The following is an 18,472-nucleotide window of genomic DNA, read 5'->3' as shown; positions in this document are numbered from 1 at the left end:
ACCCATACTGTTGGTTTTATAAAGTTACTTTTTAAAGACACTCAGGGAACACATACTGGGGCCCTTCATCCCTTTTTACATTGTCAAAAAATTTAACAATGTCCCCATCTGAAAATCACAGTCGGAGGTTCCTCAAGCCAAATTTCGAAAATAACCAAGAACTCCCGGCTATATAACACTGCCAGTAAAACGTCTCCTTCCAAACAGAAGGGCGAATGAGTTGAAGTGAAAACAATGCCTTTACCTGCTGCACACTCGCGACTCTCATATACGAGTCCAAGACGATCAACAGAGGCACATGGATATTTTTGCCTTGAAATAACTTGGAGGCTGGAAAACAAGTGGGTGGGGAAAAGAAGCAAAGTCACAATCCACAGCACCCCCTTTCCTTTGAAGTCTGAAAAGGGCAGAAAAGTCAAAAAGGTGAAGACCTTCCTGGAACTCTCAGCTCCTTTCCGCCCTAAGGAAAGGATATGGGAGTTTACGGCTCTTTAAGAGTCCGGGTTTGAGCAGCGTCAGCGGAGGAGGACAAAGTTTGCAAATGTGAGGAGGGGGCGAAAGTTTGCAAAAATAAAAGCACAGTTTCTTCGCAAGTGATTACCGTGCTCGGAGTACGTGAACACCAGCAGATCCTCCAGGATTTGGACCAGCGTTTCTATCTGTTTACCTTCCTGGACATTGTTCAGCCTGACTATCAACTTCTTCAGAGTTTCCTCGTCCTCCTCGCACCCCTGACAGCTGCCACTAGCCATGGTGGCCCCTGCTTCCAACCCGCCGCCCTGCCAGCACGAACGTCCGCTGCTCAGGGAACCGGCAGGGGCGCCGGCCACAGCTCCTCGGGAGCTAGCTCAGCACACCGCCCGCAGCCAGCGCTCCCCGGGGGCCCCGTCGGCGCCCACGCCCGCCTGTTTATGAGGAAGGCGGCGGCTCCCCGCCCCGCGTTGCCCTCCCTCTCCAGAGCCCTCCCTGCTCGGCTTCCTCCTCCCCCAGCCAGGCCCCAGAAAACGAGCTCAGGGGCCTGCCAGAGGCTCCGCCGAGGCGACGGGCCGCGCAGAACTCCGGCGGTGGCCGTGGGGCTGCTGGGGCCGGGCCTGGCCGGGATGACCGTGCCCGTGGCCCCCACGCACGCCTAGACCGGACCCTGGGCGGGCGCCGCCTCCTGGGACCACATTCCACCCCAGCGGCGGCGCGGCGGGGAGTCGCGCAGGAAGAAACTGACTCAGCGGACTACGCCGAGTCCCAAGGCCCGGAGTCCCGCAGCGGAGGCGCGCAGTGCGCAGCCCGGCCGGCCACCCTCCGCGACCCGCCAGCCTGGGATCCTGCGGCCTCAGGGAAGGTCTGGGAACTGGCAGCAGGAAAAATGAAAGCCGCCTATCTCCAGATCTAAGAATAGAAATCAGGGCGCTGGGACAAATAGGACACCGCCCAGATGGCCCCTTTAGGAAAACATTTTCTTTATAGAGTTCTCCCCTTAAAGGATGGAGAGAGAGGTTAGCCATCAAAACTTGCCCCGCTACTGCCCTTTTTATTATTGTTGTGACTGTTAGTGGGAGAGGAAATAAACATTGTTTCCCTGTGAGTTATCTGAAGCTCTGGTCACCAAAAGGCCAGTAAATTAACTTTTGGAATTGAGTTGCACTAGGCAGGATCCTGATACGGGGGACACCGGAAAAGTAATCAGCTCTCAGAGCTATTAGAACTAAGACAAAGGACAGGGTACATGAAATGAAAGGTGAAAAGGTGAGAGAAGCAAACTGAAATACTCTTCTCTTGGCATTCAGAATTACTTATGAGTATGGGTGTCTATAACCCCAAAGTTTTTTGGTTTCGTTTTTTGATTGTTTGTTCTGTTAAGTACCTAAGTAATGTGTTTTTAGGAAGAGAAACCTAGCAAGAACATTGTAAACAAGGCTGGGCAAAGATGATCTATCCTTCAGTTGATGTGTCTGTGCTCAAGGTTATTTACAAAGAAGAGGATTGGACTGGAAGTTACTACTTCACGATTTTAGATTTGTTTTCACATCTGTTACTTCAATCCTGATGACAAGTCTGAAATGGATAAAACTACTACTATGTATCCTTCTTTCACTAATGAGGAAATTGAGATTTGGAGTTGAGAAGTGAAGAGCTTTGCTGGAGTCACACAGGTGGGAAGTTGAGAGCCAGGACTTCAACTCAGGCAAATCTCCTAATACCCAGTAGATGGTTCTTCATGCTCTACCACTTTAATAAAAATGCTCTAGACTTTGTTCATTCATCAGATTAGTAAGATAGCAAATTCCTACTCAACCTGGATATTAGATCTGTGTCTTGTTGTTGTAGAGTCTTCCGTTTTTACAGAGACATGCTGAAATATTTACAGTTGAAATGGTAGCAGGGTTAGGATTTGTTTCAAAGTCATCCAGTGGTGGAGGAAAAGATGAAATGTGTGGAGGCAGAGATAACAACAACAACTTTTGAACTGGTAATTGTTGAAGATAGTAAGAGATGGGTTCGTGTGGTCTGTTCTATTCTTTCTATATAACATTTTCCATAATTTAACAAAAAAAAATCCTAATCTTAACAATATTTATCAGACCTACAGTGTATTCTTTTCTAAGTTGTTTCTAAACTTGTTTCCATTTCTGATGACTTAATCAATGTCTCAAATATTTCTAGGCATTCTCGATCTCATGCATTCCTTCTGTTCCTCTGCATTAGTTTCTCCCTACCTATTCCACTGAATTACAACCTTGCAAGAAATTAAAACCTACCTCCCTTCCAAAGAAAAATAAATCTAAATTAAAAGATGTCTCCAATTTCCACAATTCATTCATCCATCTATTGCCTATTTATCATCTACTCTATATTGGCCAGACTGTGAGTAGGCAGTATGAAAATATGAATTATCTGTTGGGAGCATTCTCCCATGAACTACTGCAGTGTTAAGGTGAAGTATTCTCTTAGGTTTCAAAAATGTTTAATTGGCTGACTAAAATTCCAAGATTTATCAACTCTTCAGGTAGTTAACAAGACTGAAAATGAAGATTACAGGCACAAATTTATGATGGAAGCAGTGCTCAGTGGAGAATAAAATGGTGCTAGAACAATTGGCTAACTTCCTGAAAAGAAAAAAAATAATACTGGCATTTCTAATTACAGCAAACATCAAAACAAACTCCAGATAGATTAAAAAGTTAAATAAAAATAACTTCAAAAATGAAATATAAATTAATAGTTATATAATCTTGAATAAGAAAACATAAAAACAAGAAAAAATCACATAAGGTTGGTGTATGTGACTCCATCAAATTTAAATTCTCTGCAGTCAAAAAAAAATACCCATTAATGAAACTAGAAGTCAAATGGCAAACTGGAAGAAAAAAGTTGTAATAAATATGATGAAACACAATTTGCCTTTAACTTTCAAAAGTGCTTACAAATCACTGGGAGGAGGGTATTATGCCACAGATAGACCAGGAAAAAAATAATAATAAACTAAGGTTTTGAAAAGGAAATTCACTTTGAATGACCAATAAGTATTTTTTAATGTCATCATTATAAAAAAAAATTATGTTCATAAACCTGAGTGGCACACAATTATAAAGTGTAATTGTGTGTGTGTATCATGACAATGAGAGAAACCTTGAAAATAAATCTAACAAATACTTACAAAACCTTTATGAATAAATTACTGAACTATGTTAAAAGGCATTAAAAAGGCATGAATACATGGATAGTTAATACATATTAATTAATGGGAAAATTCAAAAATATATCAATTCTCTACAAAGTAATAAAAAACAATGCAAGATTAGTGAAATTCTCAACAAGATTTATATAGATTTCAGCAAGATCAAAAGACCTAGTATAGACTAGACACTTTTGAAGAAGGACAAGATGGGAGAATTGCCATCTTGTCCTTTTGGATGTCCAATTGACATCCATTCAGAGTATTTAGTAGGCTTTCTCTGTCAATTTCCCAAGAAGGAAAAAGTGCCCCTAGGATGAAAGTGGGGAGCCCTGAAAGCACATAGTTTACCCAGCAGGCAGTCTTTCTATGAATTAGAAAAAGGTGCCCCTCCTTCCAGGTAGACACAGCCTTATGTCTGGGAGTATCAAGCAGGATTTGGATTTCAGTCTCTACCCATTTCTTCACCCTGGTGCTCTTATGGAGGACACAACTTGTACAGTATAGGAAGCATTATATTTTTTGAAGCTATAGAAATTAATTGGCATGTTATTGACACAGCTGTACAAAATGACCAATGAGAAAGTATAGAAAACCCAGAAATACATCTTTCCTGATATATAAGACATGTTGCATTATGTATCAGTGGGAAAAAAAAAGGGGCAATTTGATAAATGAATCTGAGACCACTGCTTGTGGAAAAAGCATCAAATGATTATGTCTACCTCACACCATATTCAAAAATAAATTCCACATGGATTGAATATTTTTGCCTAAAAAATGAAAATAGGCCAGGTGCAGTGGCTCACGACTGTAATCCCAGCACTTTGGGAGGCCAAAGTGGGACGACCTCTTGAGCTTAGGAGTTCGCGTCTCTACTAAAAATACAAAAATTAGCCAGGCATGATGGCATGTGCCTGTAATCCCAGCCACTGTGGATACTGAGGCAGGAGAATTGCTTGAACCCGGGAGGCAGAGGTTGCAGTGAGCCGATCACGCCATTGCACTCCAGCCTGGGCGAAGAAGGGAGACTCCATCTCAAAAAAAAAAAAAAGAAAAGAAAAGAAAAGAAAACATTTGAAAAAATAGAAAAGTATCTGATATTAAAAGGGGGGGGGGGGGAAATTACCGTTCAGGCCAGGCATGGTGGCTTATACTTGTAATCCAAGCACTTTGGGAGGCCGAGGTGGGAAGCTTACTTGAGGCCATGAGTTAAGACCATCCTGGACAATATAGAGAAATCTTGTCTCTACAAAATATTTAGAATTAACCAGGTATGGTAGTGTGTGCTAGTAGTCCTAACTTCCCAGGAAGCTGAGGCAAGGGGATCACTTGATCCCAGGAGTTACATGTTACAATGAACTACAATTGTCACACTGCACTCCAGCCTGAGGGACAGAGCAAGGTCCTTTCTCTAAACTAAAAAAAAATAAAATAAAATCACAGTTCATAAAGGAAAAAATTATTAAATTTACAGACATTAAAATTAACACTATACAAGACTCCATCAACAAAGTTAAAAGATGACCATAGGCTGGACGGTTTTTGGAAAGCTTATAACAAGTAAAAATTAATAAGAAGAATATATAAAAAGAACTATCACAAATTATAAAGGAAAAGATAAGTAGTCTGGTTTTTATATAAGTTTTAAAAATATGGCCAGGCACTGTGACTTATACCTTAATCCCAGCACTTTAGGATGCCAAGGTTGGTGGGTCACTTGAGGCCAGGACTTCGAGACCAGCTTGGTCAACATGGTGAAACCCTGTGTCTACTAAAAATACAAAAATTAGCCAGTTGTGGTAGTGCATGCCTGTAATCACAGCTACTTGGGAGGTTGAGGCAGAAGAATTGCTTGAACCCAGGAGGTACAGGTTGCAGTGAGCCAAGATTGCACCACTGCACTCCAACCTGGGCAACAGGATGAGAATTTGCCTAAATATATATATATATATATATATATGGTAATATGTAGAAGAGGAAAAGCCAATAAATTTAATAAATGTATCCAAAGATGCTCAATTACACAAGTAATCAAGGAAATAAAAATTAAAGCCATAATGAGATACTATTTCACGACCATCCGATTACCAATAACTACTGGCTGGGATGTGGAGCAACTAGAATACTTTTTGTGGTATTGGTAAGAGTATAAATCAGAGCAAGCTCCTTGGAGAGCAAATGGCAAAATCTAGGAAAGCTGATGTGTCTATCCTATGACCTGACATTTTCACTCTAAGGCTGTTTCTTAGAGAAATTCTCAAATGTCCATAAAGACATTTATGTAAGAATTTTCAGTGCATCATGTTTTGCTTATAATGAAAATGTAGACCATATGATATCTTTCAACACTTAAAGTGAATATATTCATATAACGAACTTTTATAAATCTGTGAAAATTATTAAACTAGAGCTCCATAGCAAAATAGCAAAATGGCTAAATAGCAAAAAATTGTAATACTGGGCTTTTTACAAGTTGCAGAGGATACTTATAGCATGATATCAATGCTCCAATGATATAAAATATGCAAGGTTTCGTATACTTTAGGGATATATATGCACGTATAAAAGTATAAAAATTAGACTTGGGAATAATATTTACCAAATTCTAGCTAGTGGTTATCTCTGGGGAGAAGAAGGTAGAAATGCATCCAGGAAGGATATCTTATAGGCTACAAGTGTATCTGTAACTTTTTCTTTAAGCTTGTCATTGGGTACATGGGTGTTCATTATATTATTACCCGTATTCTATTTCTAACTTATTTCATAATAAAAATAATTAAACATATTTTCAACTTCACTGATGCTCAAAGTAATAAATCAACAAATTAACCCTTTTCATTCACCAAATTATGAAAGAAGTCTTTGAAATGTGTGTGGGAGTTTCATATGAGGAAATAATAAATTGTTCACAATATATGAGAAAACAATGTCATAAAAGTCCAGAATTTTCATCCAAATTTTCCAAAAACACCCAAAAAAGTACATGCCTAATAAAACTACTGAAAGTAGATAAGAAACACACGTAACAATGCTTCATGTTAGGTGGTCACAAAACACTCAATTAACATAGTTTTGTATATGTGTTATATACTGTATTCTTAAAATAAGCTAGAGAAAAATGCTATTAAGAAAATTATAAAGAAGAAAAAATACATTTACTGTTTATTAAGTGAAAGGGGATCATCGTAAGGACTTCATCGTCATCATCTTCACATTGAGTTAGCTGAGAAGGAGGAGGAGGAGAAGGACTTGGTCTTGCCCTTTCAGGGTTGACAGAGGTGGAAGAAAAGGTAGAGAAGGTGGAAGAGGAGGCACACTAGTGAAGGCATCTAAGGTTTATATGTGGAACTAACACAGTTCAATCTCGTATTTTTCAAGGGTCAACTGTACTTCATTGATAACTGAAAATTCCATAGGACATCCTGGATTTTGTTCTCTACCAACTCTTCAAAACAGTTCTTGGCACACAGGAGCCATTGGAGGAATAGTTGATACTCAGATGAATAACTGAATGAATGGAAATAGAAGACCAGGAGAATAAAATGACCTTCTCAAAGGCATTACTAAGAGGCAGAACCATACTGTGTGATGCCAGCTTCCCAATCCAAACTTTTTCCATCACTTTATTGTTCTTAGGTGAGTTTCATTAAACCAGAGATAAGCTATCTAATCGCTGAAACTGCACTTATCCTTTATCATCTGTGCCTTATATATACTGAAAAAAAAAACTTTTTTTCTGGTTTCTGAAATAGAGATAAAAATGACAACTGCGCTATGGTATGATATTCTCATATTAGTTGAAATAATCGCTCATTAAAGTCAAATCCGAGTCACTCTGAGATTAGAACAGCAGAGTATCCACAGTCTTCATGCTTGGTTCTCTCAGAAAAAGCAGTCTTCCAAAACAATATGGCAATATTGTATTCTAGTTTAAAAGTTTTAAAAGTGCATGTATATATTAAGTGTATCAGAGAGAACTAGTATAGTGCTGAAACCAAACCATTGCCTATTTCACCCAAAACAGATCATTGCCTTTAGGTTGCTGGCTATATTATAGGTAAAGAAATATTGATTGGATTAAACTAAATTATTAGTCATGATATTTAATCTCTGCATGGTATTTAATCTCTACTATATTAAGAACAAGAATAAGATGATGAATCTTTTTATCACACTTCTTTATAGGAAAAAGTAACTTGAAATTTCTTTTTGCAGAAACATTGTTTTTTCAAGTCAATAACTTTAAAATATCTTTAGAATATAGTTTTATGACCTTACCAAGGTAATTATAAAATAAAGACATTTTCCAAATAAAAAAAAATGTTTGGATTATATCCTTCACCACTGGTAATAGAGTTTCTGAAACATCCAGATTTTTTTTTTTTTTTTTTACTGTCATATGGATGATTTTAATTAAACCTGCTATTAGGAGCACACATCTTTCTAGAGTATATTAAATGTGATTGTTTACTTTGTTTAGAGTACTTTCTGAAATAAGAAGGCAAATTCTGACGAGAATTTATGTAGAAATAAGTATATTTATATATAGGAACAAGTATCTCCCAGGGTATTTATTTATTAAATCAGCAACTGTTGTGTACCTATTGTTTGTGGACTCTGCTCTGTGTGTTGGGAATGCAAAAGACCCAATCTCTACCCTGAAGCAGCTGACAATCTAGTGAGACAAATTCTCAAACAATTAAGAAACAATACATCCCAGCACTTTGGGAGGCCGAGACGGGCGGATCACGAGGTCAGGAGATCGAGACCATCCTGGCTAACACGGTGAAACCCCGTCTCTACTAAAAATACAAAAACTAGCCGGGCGAGGTGGCGGGCGCCTGTAGTCCCAGCTACTCGGGAGGCTGAGGCAGGAGAATGGCATAAACCCAGGAGGCGGAGCTTGCAGTGAGCTGAGATCCGGCCACTGCACTCCAGTCCGGGCGACAGAGCCAGACTCCGCCTCAAAAAAAAAAAAAAAGAAACAATACAACACTGTTATATTATATTATACAATAGTAGTTGTTATAAGGGGAGAAAGGGAAAGTTTCCTAAGACTGCCTAGAAAATCCTGAGTTTGATGTACTCACCATACTTAGAAGGGAAGAAAGAGAAGGGACTCAGGAATGTGAGAAGTGAAAGAGTAAGAGGAGGCTCAGGAGGTACAGGGACGGGGTGAGAGGAGAAAAAAAAGGAGAGAGTGGAGGCAGGTACTTAAAAGGAGAAGTGTTTACCAGTAAGGTTAAAAGCAGGAAGAACTGAAAAGTGCCCTTGAGATTGGGTAACAGTGACGACCTTACTGAGAACAATTCTGCACAGTGGTGAGCTCTGAAATCCAACTGTAGCATGCTCACTGGGCTGTGAATGGGAATGGATGACTCTTTTACAGGTGAAGTTAATCTTCAGGTGTTTTTTAATATATATATATATTAATGAGGTGGCTTTTTTCCCATTGTAACTATCTTTAAGAAGATAATTTCTGAATATACTTCTTGTCTCTTTTTATTATCTCTATATTAGCATTGTCACCTTTTCCATAAAATTAGTGTTTCTCTCCAAGTAAAAGCAATAACCCTGCTAAAACACAATTTAAGTTGCTATAAAGAATTGAAAACATGCTTGTTTTACTGTACACCAGAAAAGGAACATTAAACCAATAAGAATGTTGACACAGTCCCCTCCACCACAGGGCTATGTTGTAATTAGCAGCCAGAACATGGGAACTATAGAGAGAAACTCCTCACCCCCATAAGATCTTGGGGAAAAATTGAAGGATAAAATCAACAAAAGCAGATCAGATTAAAACTAGTACATTAAAATCACTTTGAAGAAAGACAACTGTACCCAAGCAGGCAACAGTATATTTAACGGATTACATTTATTAACATATCTAAAGAACAAGTGTATTATCTGAAAGGGATTGAGCATGAAAATACAGAAAACCAAGCAGCAATCTTGAGTAATTGCCATCTAGGAAAAGTCCCTATTAACATAAATTTTGGTAGAAAAGTAGAGGAAAAGGAGACTGAACTGTTGGAAAGCATGTCTTCACTACTGGATTTTGGACACTTGGTGAAGCTACCCTATTACCAAAATTAATGAACAAATGAATTCAGCAATTGTTTATTGAGAATCTGTTATTCACCAGGCATAAACATAGAGTTTATGATCTCGGGATGTTATAGTGCTGAGTAGTACAGGTGTTGCAATGAGGGAATGAGAATACATTAAAATGAGGGTACTATGAGAATACATTTAAAAGGCAACCTTTTTAGAATAAGATATAAAATGAGAGAAGGCTTTCTTCAAGCCTGTGTTCCTGGCACAAACCTGAAGACAAAAGAGAACAAGACAGGCATTCTAGAAACTCAATGATATTCAGTATGGCTACAGCCAGGAATGCAAACCAGAGAGTTGTTATAAGTTGTTTTCCCCTGGAAGCAGATTCTCAGAGACAGAGATTAGTATGCAGAAGGTTTATCTTTACCAGGTAGTATGGGAGAGAAGGGAAGGAAATTAGATTGAGAGGAGAGAAAAGTCGGGCTGTGATAGTCTTAACAGAAGCCTCAGCCAACCTCACCAGGAGCTCTGAAGCTGAGATGGCCCTTCAGAGCTGTCCTGAGTTGAAATGACAGGACCAGTTCTCTATAGTAACTTCATGTATATCAGCCATTTGATAAATGCAGTTCCGAAAAGGGATGACAGCTGAGGGCTGACTACCAACAGCAGTGCCAGTAGCTGTCAGAATAAACCTTTCAGTCTGGAAGGCAGATCTGGTAGCTGGATGACAGCATGATTATAAGTGAGAGGAGAGATAAAGCTGAGAAAGTAAGCCAAGGCCACATCATGAAGGGTCTTGTAAGTCAGGTTAGGGGCTTTGGACTTTACCTAAACAAAACAAGGTGGCCACTGCAAAGTTTTCCTCAAGATAGTGAGGTGTAAATATTTGTACTTTTAAGTGATCACTATGCCCATGTTTATTCTTTTAGGGTGGGAAAAGAGACAAAAATGACAAGATTGGAGCAAGAGGAAAAGAAGGAATGTTAGGAGGCTATTGAAGGGATCTAGGAGAGAGAGGATGGCAGCCTGAATAGGGCCATGGCAACAGAATTGGAAAACAGTTGATGAATTGAGACAAATTTCAGTCACAGAATGGGTTAAATTGGTTTCCTGATTTTATGTGAGGGTGCAAAGGAAGGAATATGAATGCTTACAAAGTAAGTGATAGTGGTGGTATTCACCAAGCCAAGTACCACCAGAGATGGAACAACGCTTAGTTGGGGAGGGGCAGGGATAGGAGTAACTAGTTCAATTTTGGAATCCGGGATGTCACATGTGAATAGCATATCCAAGTGGTATGTGGCTATACCTGTAGATCAAGAGTTATGAGAAAAAAAATGTAGCTTCCAGTAGGTTTGCCTCCAATTTAAAAATAATAAATTATTCTTAGGAAAAAATTAAATATCTCAGAGAAAGCTATAGAGTAGGAAAAGAACAGCTAGGACAGAAATCAAAAAAATACTGTCTTTGTCTGTTTGGGCTGCTATAACAAATTATATTAGAATTGGTAATTTATAAACAACAGAATTATTGCTCACAGTTCTGGAGGCTGGGAAGTCCACTATTAAGGCACCATCAGATCTGTTGTCTGGTCAAGACCTGTTCTTCTAGATGGTGCCTTCTTGCTGCACTCACACACGGCAAAAGGGGTGAATGTTGTGTCTTCACATGGTAGAAGGGACAAATGCTATGTCCTCACATGGCAGAAGGGTTAAAAGAAACTAGTGCTTTTCTTGCAATCTCATTTATAATGGCACTAAAAATATTCATGAAGACTCTACCCTCCTGAATCACTTCCCCAAAATCCCACTTATTAGTAGTGTATCACAGTGGGTAGCAAGTTCCAACATATGAATTTAGGGAGCACCAACATTCAGGCCATAGCAAATACCAACACTTAAGGAATGGATAGAAAAGGACATTTGTAAGGACAAATAAGCTCAAGAAGCTAATGTGCCACCATGTCTCTTAGTATTAGTGGCAGGGACGTAGTGATTTTGTTGCCAAGAACTATTACAAAAGGGTGGTGTGCGCTGAAGCCAGCCCACAGGGTTCATGAGTCAGTGAGTAGAAAGTGAGAGCCTATGCTATGGTTTGAATGTATGTGTCTCCCCAAAATTCATACATTGGACTCTAAGACCCAATGTGACAGTATTAACAGATGGGGCCTTTAAGAGGTGATTAAGTCATGAGGATTCTGTCCTCATGAATGGGATTAGTAAGCTTATAAAAGGGCTCAAGGGAGCTAACAAGACCCTTCTTGCCCTTCCACCTTCTACCATTTGAGAACAGAGCAACAAGGTACATTGATCTAGGGCTTCCCAGCCTCTAGAACTATGAGAAATAAATTTCTTTTGTCAATAAATTACCCAGTCTAAGGAATTTTGATATAGCAGCAAAAATGGCCTAAGACAGTCAGGTCCTGATGACATGTGCCCAAGGTGGTCAGAGCACAGCTTGGTTTTATACATTTTAGGGAAACATGAGACATAATCAACATATGTAAAGTGAACATTGATTTGGACCAGAAAGGCAGAACAACTTGAAGTAAAGGTGAAACAACTTTAAGCAGGGAGAGGGCTTCCAGGTCACAGAGAGGTGAGAGACAAATGCAGGCCACATTACTCTGAAGTCCATACATTGATAGGCAGGTATGAAAGTGGCTTATGCATGTAAACAGATTGCTGTTATTTTCTTCTGAAGTTTAAGTTGTTTAGCTTCAGTTTGCAGGGCTATATGAAAGCACATCTTAGTTTTTAGTAATTTCAAATAAGGAAAAATGCAAAAAAGAAGAAAAAATTTGAAAACATTATTTTGAAGACTTATAGCTAAGAAAACTTAGAATCCTGTCCAATCTGTAGAAAATAATAAAAATTGAAAAACGTTAGGCAAGGCTAGAATTTAACAACAGGTGTACTGTAGTTTTTGAAACATAATTTTTCTCTCTCCAGTTTCCCATTTTTACTAAAGATGAATCATGGTAGGGCTAGTTCGCTTTGTTATATTTGGCTTAATTATTTGCATACAGTCTTGCAAAACTAATTATTTTTTACATATGCTTTTAAATTGGCTTTGAGGGAACTCTATTCCTTAGGAGGACTCTCAGATAAGACTTTTTCAAAGCCGAGCCAACCCATGGATTTGTGCCATTAAATATCCATGAGATGGATGACTCTCTCCTTTTGAAGTTCCACAATAAACCAGGGCTCCAGGGCCTGATAGAAATTGACATTCTTTACCTACCACAGGTCAGAAACCCTGTACAGCAGCTGTGTAGAAAAAGGTATGAGGCTACTTTTTCCAAGGGGCTTTTATTAGCTCTGTAAGTTAAGTTTGATTCCTTAAAGGAAATCACACCATTTCAGTTAAAGCCTTGGTAAAATGACCAGTTTCTTTAATTGTGTCCTGTTACAAATGAAAACAGATTTTTATTGCATTTATACAAATAACTGTGTTGTTGTAAGTTAAGAACACTCACAGTTAGTTTCCAACTTCTGGAGAAATTAGGTAGAGAGAAACAAATATGCTTCAAATTTTGTTTATAGGAGTATACTTTACTTAATTGTTAAAAGCTGTAAAGAGCTTAAAAGAAAATTTTTCTTGACTCTGAAAAACAAAACAAAGGATCAGCAACGTTTTAACCAAAAAGTTAAAAAGATTACTTTAATCTTTTATTAGTTCAGTCCACATAGTTTACGCCTGTTCTGATTGATATTCATGAACATTTCAGCTCTCCATGAGAGTCCTGAAAGGTTTTTCCTCTATTCTAATGTCACAATCTCCCAAGTTAACAGAAATCTGTGATTAAGAACACCTGTTAGAGTTCTATAGCTGATTATAAAGTCACCTTTTAAGGAAGACCAAAATAAGACAACAATTGCCCATGGATGACCAACGGTTTTAGGGCAGTCATAGTTAAAGACATAATTGACAAAAAAATTTGTTACCTCTGTGCCACACAACAATTTAACATAACAATGATAATTATTACTGATAATGTACACCAAGTCATATCAGAATTATAGGAGTTTCCCATGATTTGAGGATTCATACCAATAACACATTTATATAAATATAGCCTAAAGAAATCAAGCACCGGCAGGGTACGGTGGCTCACACTTGTAATCCCAGCACTTTGAGGGGCTGAGGCAGGTGGATCACAAGGTCAGGAGATTGAGACCAGCCTGGCCAACGTGGTGAAACTCTGTCTCTGCTAAAAATACAAAAATCAGCTGGGCATGGTGGCTGGTGCCTGTAGTCCCAGCTACTCAGGAGGCTGAAGCAGGAGAATCATTTGAACCCAGGAGGCAGAGGCTGCAATGAGCCGTAATCATACCACTGCACTCCAGCCTGGGCAGCAGGCCAGGCTCTGTCTCAAAAAATAACAACAACAACAAACCATTCATATTTGACAATGTTTCCTGTACAATTTTTATACCAAAAAAAGCCAAATTATGTCATTATTGGACTTTAGGCGACCTAATATCTTAAAGGATTAGTTAGATCAGAAAAAGACATAATTTATAATTTGATTTTGGACAGTTTGTCAAATATCAAAGGGTTAAAACACTTGATATCACAGGTCATTGTAAAATAAGTCATTCATTTGACAAAAGTGATAACTCGAAAATTTCAAAAAAAGAGACAAAAACTTTCATTCTTTGAGAGAAGACTGAATTTTCCAAACAATAAGCCCTAATAAAAACAGCATGAAGCCAATTAAATTTGTTTCTCAAAATTTTATAAACAATCTACAAAATTTTAATCTTGACCATGAGATATAACTTTCATAAACCTTTTATAAACTTTATTTAAGAGTTGGCTACTGCTTCAAGAAAACCTTGTTAATCTGATACAGGTCCATATGCTGGTCTTGCATCAGTGTGCCTTTGACATTAATAATTAATTTATAGAGAAACTGAACTCATTTTTTCTCTTAAAATTGGCCCTTACATTCTCACACATCCACCTTTTCCACAACAGTTCCTGGGCCTTGAGGAGTTGAATAGCTTTAATTTCTGGCTGTGTGTTTCAGGAATGCAGTTTATTTTGATTGCCATCTTGTACTGGGCCTGAAGATGGGGCTTTAATTGCTGTTAGCGTTTAAAATTTAGCAGGACTTGGTGTCCCTTTGAGGACCCAGGGGTCAAAGCCCTGTAACTCAATGTCATAAGTACTTTGAAAGTGCATACAAAGAGATACGCAGATGTAATAATCTGAATTTTAATTTTTTTTTTTAATTCTTATTTTTTTCCTAAGCAACTGGAAGCAGGAAGGGGCTTCCAGGTCTCAGGTGGGTGAGAGACAAAAATGGTTGCATTCTTTTGAGTTTCTGATTAGTCTTTCCAAAGCTTTCCAAAGGAGGCAATCAGTTATGCATTTATCTCAGTGAGCAAAGGGAAAACTTTGAATAGAATGGGAGGCAGGTTTGCCCTAAGCGTTCCTAGCTTGAATTTTCCCTTTAGCTTAGTGATTTTGAGGGCACAAGATATTTTCCTTTCACATTGTATAACATACAATATCAATGCAATATACAAATTGTATCTAATATAATTAACATATTATATATTACAATATATAAATATAATGTATACTTTAATATACAATAAACAAATACAAAATAAATATGTGTTATACTATATACTTATATATAACATGTATTATATATGTATGCATGTATATATGTATATTATATGCAAGCTTATCCCACATACACATATGATTGATATACGTGTGTATACATATAAATATGAAAGAGAAAAAGGAAAAATAAACTTTAAATAAAACTGTGTGTTTTAGATGCTAATTTCCAAATGCTTCTGGAAGCTGGTACCCATTTTAGCTTGTGCCTGAGGGAAGTGGTTCTGATCTTTGCCCATCTGCAGTTATCTCCAATCCTGTATCTAACATTATTAATATCTTGGGCCATCTGGCCAAATCTTTACGTAAGGCAATCAAGAAGTAGCAGGATTTTGTAGTTGTCTTCTCTGTTAAAAAATTATTTTGGATATTTGTTCTCTGTATATTACCTTCCACTTCCTATTTGTAACTGATTATTCATGCCTTTTATGTTTCTTGCCCAAGATTTATAGGGCTTGAGAACAAGATGCTTTCCCGGCATTTGTTATTCTAAGGCCTGTCCTATTTTGAAAGGTTAAGTGCCAATGAAAGGGGGAAAGTGTATTCAAGGGAGAAATGAGAAGGAAGTGGAGGAGGTAAAATTTTTCTAAGATCAAAAAAAAAAAAAAAAGGTCAGAATTGATGGAGGTGGGGTGAACTGGAGAAGGTGAGGCAGTGACCAGGCTTCAGAGTAAATTCTTTGCAGGAATAACTAGGAAGGTGGGGCTCTGGGCCAGGGCTTCCCAGAAGCAGCTCAGATTCTTGAAACCCTGTGTAGCTTAGGAGCAGAGATAGACAGGGCTTCTTTCCTCATGCGTGGACTAGGAGCAGGACCAGAAAGACAGTGGAGCCCTTTCAGCCATTTCGTGGATCTCATATAAACCTCCCTGATTCTGTGAGATCCCAGGGAAGGATCCAGCCCCTAAATGACTGAGATGAAATTTCTTGACACCCAAGTGAAATGGTAGTTTGGTATTAAAATTCAGTTTATTTAAAGAATATAAATACAGGAATCATGTGCACAATTGAGTGTACTATATGACTGAGATCTGATCCTGCTACTAAGATTTTTCTTAATGTAAAACCATGTAAAAATTCTTTAGTGTTTCTGCAATGAACTCCATTCAAAAAGTATTTATTGAAGGCTTTCTAAGTGCCAGGCATTCAGGATACAATGGTGAGCAGAACAGATATGCCAGAGCTTGTAGCCTAGAAGCAGGATAAGCCAGTAAATAGGGAATTAAACAAGCGTGCTAAGAATAATGACAGGGTAAAATAAGTTTATCAGAGGAGACATAGGAGACCACTTAACTCAGACTTAGGAAGTCAGACAAGAGAATGTTCCTCCAGGAAAAGGCTTGGAGAGAAGAGAGTATTCGCTAAGTACTGGAAGAAATAAGAGTTAAACATGAAGTTCAAGGTGGGGAGTGGAGAAATGGGTCCAAGGAAGTCACCAACATCCAGGACACTGATGACCTTAAAAGCAATGTTAAGGGACTAGGGCTTTTATGTGATTGCTCAAACTTTCATATCTAGTATAAATTTTCTTCAGGCTTCTAAAGAGGTCTTCATTCTTCCATCGCATTTTACATATATATTTGCTACAGCTATTGGTTCACCAGGAAAAGCATTGTGATTTGTAAATTTGCTGGTTTGTATCTCAGAGCTGTGCTATTCAGTAAGCAGTGAGAAGGTTTTATGGGTCACAAATGTTTTTAACCAGAAAAGAGCAGTTTCTAGTTTCTGGCCACTACCTGAAAATGCCTCCTCATTGCACAGGATTCATTTAGCTCTGTTTTGCTTCCTTTGTTGCAATGTCAGACATCCCCATGATTGCAGCAGCTCCAGCCCACTTCTGTGTAAAATAAGGAAGGAGAAATTTCTTCTAGTTTCAATTTTGGTTTATATCATCAGCTCTTACTGTTTCAGTTTGGAAAACAAGCCGGCATTTAAAAACTAACCATATGGAATGATTTACTAGGCTAGACAAAAGAATTAAAACCCACCCAGTGTTACACAGGCCCAGGCAACTTGGGGCTCAGCAATGCCAGATGGTTTGCTCAAGGATAGGATAAATTAAGCCCCCCTAAAGACAAGATCTGATATAGTCATATTATTAACACTTTCAGCTATGCCATTAGCATTTGGAAAATTAAGATAGCTTAAGCATTAACATCGTGTTCACTACTTGAAATGCAAAGAGTGTTGCCTTAACCAATAGGTAAATATTTCCATTGCCAAGGGCTTGGAAAGATTCCAGTGAATGTCTACCTGTTCACAGAAGTTGGATGAACAAGCTATTATAATTCAGCTGACTTTATATTCACAGTGTGCAACAGAATTTTGGCTTAAAATTGAAAGAAATTTATAAATATTTGGGAACAAACAATGGATTCAAAAAGATATTCCAAACATTTTTTGCATTCCTGAGTGGCACAAAGCTAATTGAAAAAAAAAAAAAAAAAAAGTCCATCTACATAGTAATCTTACAGCTGCGTATAGAATAAAATTAGTTTAGAAGGCAATATGCTTTGGGATTCATTTAGCTTGATAAGTGATCTAATCCTTTGTTATATTTGAACTTTTTCAAGTTAGGTGAATTGAATTTGGGCTCCCTAAAATAGAGATTGCTGAAGAGTTTATACATACTATATTTTCCTTGTTCTGTAATGTGAAGGAGTACTGACCACTAGGTCCTCATGACAAAATTCATATACACAATGGTTTCTTACACCAACTACCACATGGTACAGTCTTCTGTGAGGGAACTAGGCAGTCGGTGTGAAGGGCATGCACAGCCAAAGATGTTTTGTGTGTTTCAATCCATAGTCCTCCAAGGCCAGTAAGTTCACAGTTTTGCTGGAGTTGCTGGTATAACTTGGCAAGTCTTTGATTTCAATTATATCAGTCAAGTAGGAGCCATCACACCCTCTGGCCCTCTGCCAGGAAAGGAGACAAGACTCAACATTTCATGATGCAGCATTGTTGTATGACACAGAAGCAAAGTTTTAAACCATAATTACTCATTCCTTCACTGTAACTCTCCCAAGCTAAAATCTAGTTAAAGCCAAGAGACTGAGGAAAGTGCGTCATCATGGCCTCCTACCTTAATAAGCAAGG

At 38.3% G+C, this 18,472-nt stretch overlaps 1 protein-coding gene across 1 annotated transcript in view; it reads right to left on the bottom strand.

The window, feature by feature from the left end:
* The window catches only part of LRRK2 (leucine rich repeat kinase 2), a 146,806-nt gene extending 145,919 nt beyond the window's left edge, over positions 1-887 (bottom strand). Inside the window, exons 1-2 of the mRNA XM_023182780.2 lie at positions 602-887; positions 245-330 (exon numbers count right to left, since the gene is read on the bottom strand). Of these exons, the coding sequence (XP_023038548.1) occupies positions 245-330; positions 602-752 (237 nt within the window). The 5' untranslated portion in view covers positions 753-887. The remainder of the gene's footprint in view (positions 1-244; positions 331-601) is intronic.
* Between the last annotated feature and the right edge of the window lie 17,585 nt (positions 888-18,472).

Source organism: Piliocolobus tephrosceles, chromosome 10 (genome assembly GCF_002776525.5).
Source record: "Piliocolobus tephrosceles isolate RC106 chromosome 10, ASM277652v3, whole genome shotgun sequence".
NCBI lineage: Eukaryota > Metazoa > Chordata > Mammalia > Primates > Cercopithecidae > Piliocolobus > Piliocolobus tephrosceles.
This window is presented reverse-complemented; position numbering and strand designations above follow the sequence as displayed.